Source organism: Capsicum annuum, chromosome 5 (assembly GCF_002878395.1).
Source record: "Capsicum annuum cultivar UCD-10X-F1 chromosome 5, UCD10Xv1.1, whole genome shotgun sequence".
In the NCBI taxonomy this organism is placed as follows: domain Eukaryota; kingdom Viridiplantae; phylum Streptophyta; class Magnoliopsida; order Solanales; family Solanaceae; genus Capsicum; species Capsicum annuum.
In genome coordinates this window covers 219500364-219503717 of record NC_061115.1, presented here as the reverse complement: position 1 = coordinate 219503717, position 3354 = coordinate 219500364, and the positions used below count along the sequence as shown (strand labels likewise).

The 3354-nt window shown below is 37.1% G+C and overlaps 1 protein-coding gene across 1 annotated transcript; it reads right to left on the bottom strand.

Annotated features, from left to right (window-relative positions):
- Positions 1 to 1813: 1813 nt before the first annotated feature.
- On the bottom strand, positions 1814 to 2428 carry LOC124898643. Its single transcript, XM_047412290.1, has one exon. The coding sequence runs from the start codon at positions 2426 to 2428 to the stop codon at positions 1814 to 1816; it is 615 nt and encodes a 204-aa protein (XP_047268246.1).
- Between the last annotated feature and the right edge of the window lie 926 nt (positions 2429 to 3354).

Genomic DNA, 3354 nt, shown 5'->3' with positions numbered 1-3354 from the left:
AAGAACCCAGATAGTTCTTCAGATATCAGTATACCAGGACTGCCAGATACAATCAAATTCAGTTATAGTACGGAACTCAGATAGTTCCATCAGATGCAGGACTGTCAGGCACAATCACCCATGTATTCAGAACTACAGTATCAGTCATGATCAGTTATCAGTAAACTATGTATTAGCGTACAGATTTAGCTATCACGCATTCGCGATCTCAGTTTCTATGTATGCATGTTTGCACTCTCATGATCATATCAGTTAGTTAGATAGCATTGTTCATGCATGTAACCCTATTTATGTTCAGTATACCTCACTCATATACTTAGTACTGTAGTTGTACTGACGCATTTGCGCTATGGTGCTTTCTCTTTATATTACACCATAGGTTCAGAGACATGAGTTCCAGACCAGCAGTAGTAGTCGTATTCCAGTATATAGAGTTGCAGTGAGTCCTCTTCATTCAAGGACGATGTGAGTTGATTTATTCATATATTATTTCAGTTAGCTATCAGTTTACAGAGTTAGTTGGAGACATGTTCCTTCAACTCCTTATTCAGACAGTGTTTAGAGGCTTTCAGATTTAGTTTAGATTTTATTCAGTTTTCAGTTGTTTTGGGTATCTTTCATTCATATGAATGTTATTTTACCAGATTCTTTATTCAGTTGAACCTTATGTCCTATATGTTCATGTTTTCCGTATATCACATATATGTTAAGCAATGTACAGGTACAGATATCAGTCATGGGTTAGCTTGTGGTCCCTCGGGGTCATGAGCACCATATAGCATTCTAGTTCAGAAAAATCGAGGTGTTACAGAGCTGGACCAATAAGATCCGTACAAAGAGGTTTGGTCCTGTTAACAATAATCTTAGAGATAATCTTGTAAGTAGTGTTACAGAGACTGATGGGCCTATATTGAGTAATAGACTCGGGATTAGATACCTTAGGAATAAGGCAGGCAAACGTATTATTTATTTCCTCAGGGATTTTCCATAGTCTAAAAACTGTGAAGCAAAACTCTTCAATTGAGTGTTGAACAAGGTCACAATATTTCTGAAAAAAGAAAGGGTGAATACCGTCAGGTCCTGGGGATTTATAGGGCTTGAAAGAAAAAACCGAGTCCAGTATTTCCTTATATGAGACCGGTCTTTCTAAGTAGTCTGCATATACCTTATTAATAAAGTGTTTGCATGCCTAGTGGCCATTCCTATTAGAATGAATAAGGTTTGTGGAGTAGAGGTTTGAAAAGAAGGAGATGATAAGGTCTCTGACTTCCTGTGTACCGTCTATCCAATTGCCAACGGAATCTCGCAGGGCGAAGATCCTATTTTTGCGCCTTCGGTGAATGGTGGACATATGGTAAAATTTAGTATTTGTGTCTCCCTCATTAAGCCAATGGATACGAGATTTAAGCTTCCAAAATTCCTGCTCCTCATGAAGAAGCTCATTTAAATCTCGAGTTAGAGAGTTTTCTAGATTTTAGAGAAAATTACTCGTAGGATAGTGAGGGGACTTTTGAATTACACCTATCCGAGCTAGTATACGTCTTTTCCTATAGAAGATGTTTCTGAAAACTTCTTTGTTCCAAATGGCTACCTGCGTCTAAAAGCGAGAGCTAGAAAGAAGAAGGTCATTATTCATGCCTGCCCAAGAGTCCTTAATAATCAAAGGAAACTGAGGATGAGTAGTCTAGATGGTTTCCATTCTAAAGGGCTTATGAGGTATAGCCAGTGGGGTGGTTAGTTGAAGAAGTAAAGGGCAATGATCAGAGTGTGTGCGTGGAAGGTGCTTGACCGAGGATTCTGGATATAATTGAATTCAGTCATTGTTCGCAACACATCTATCAAGACGTTCCAGGATAACTTTGTTATTCCTAGACAGGTTTGACCACGTGTATTTACTACCAGAGTAACTCAGGTCAACCATATGACTGTAGTCGAGGCACTTAGAAAACCTATTTGCTCTAGAGAAACTTAAAGGTAAGCCACCAAATTTTTCACTTGAACTACAAACTTCATTAAAGTCATCACCTATTGACCAAGGTCCCACAAAGTTGTCAGCTACAAGTTTTAGGTTATCCCAAAGAGTCAGACGATCGTTTTTATTGTTAAAAGCATAAACCACAGAAAATAACCATTTATTAGGGAAAGGGATTACCTGAATTCTACAGTATATTTCTTGATGAGTCATAGCAACATCCGTAACATTCAAAAGGTCTGCTTGCCATAGAATAGCAATCCCCCCGCTTGTCCCAAGGCCGGGACAAGCAGCCACATTTGAGAAACGAAATTCATTGGGCACAGTTTGATGGTTCATCCTATAGGTCTCTAGCAGGACTACCAAAGCAGGATTATGCAAATCAAGAAGATCCTTGAAGTGCTTTCTAAAGTCAAGGGAATTAGAGCCTCTACAATTCCAGATGAGGAAATTCATTGGGCGAGTAAACGTACAAGCCCTTTGGGGAGAGCATCTAAAAGGTCAGTGTCCCTCAGATAGGGACTCATAATGATAGCATATTTCCCCACATCGGGATTGAGAGTCGGTCGTACATGAACCGAGCACTTGAACATATTTTGGGGACATTTTACGCTTTTTTTTTTCGCACTGTTTTTTTAGCAGAAAGACCCGTGCCTGATTCAGAAAGGTGGATGGTATTTCCGTCCCTCCTTCTTACATGTTTGGAGCTAGCGGCGGCGGAACAGAGTTGATTCACTCGAAATCATACGATTTTTAAAGATTAGAATAAATAAATTTTTCTTCCATTTAATTACATTAAAAACACATTTAACAGAGAAAGTTTAAAATAATTATGGAGTTGGGATTCAAGATAAACTCACTGGATTAAAATTAACAAATTCAGAAAATTAATTCACTCGAAATCGTATGATTTTTGAAGATCAAAAAGGTAATTTTTTCTTTCATTTAATTACACCGAAGACTCATATGAACAGAGAAAGTTCAAAAGAATTATGAATAAAGAAGACTCAATTAATTACTCGATTGAAAAAAAAAATTTGAAATGCAACATGAAGAATAAAAAAAAATGAAATAACAAATCAAAAATTAAATAAAGAAAACCCAGAAAATAGCTTCTTGAAAATGTAAAATCGAACAGCAAAAGCACAAAATAAAAATTGAAGTTACAACCAATTGAATATAGAGCTTGTGTGAAAAGACAAAAATGTCCTAAATTAAATTGAATAGACAGTAACCACACATGTTGAAATTAGATACTCTCATAAAAGAATAATCGTTTATTGAATATGGAGAAAATCTTGTTGAGGTGTACCCTCAGAATGGGATCTACAGTGCACAATTCGAATTAGTCGAAAGTCTAATGCGGATATTGGACATCGAGT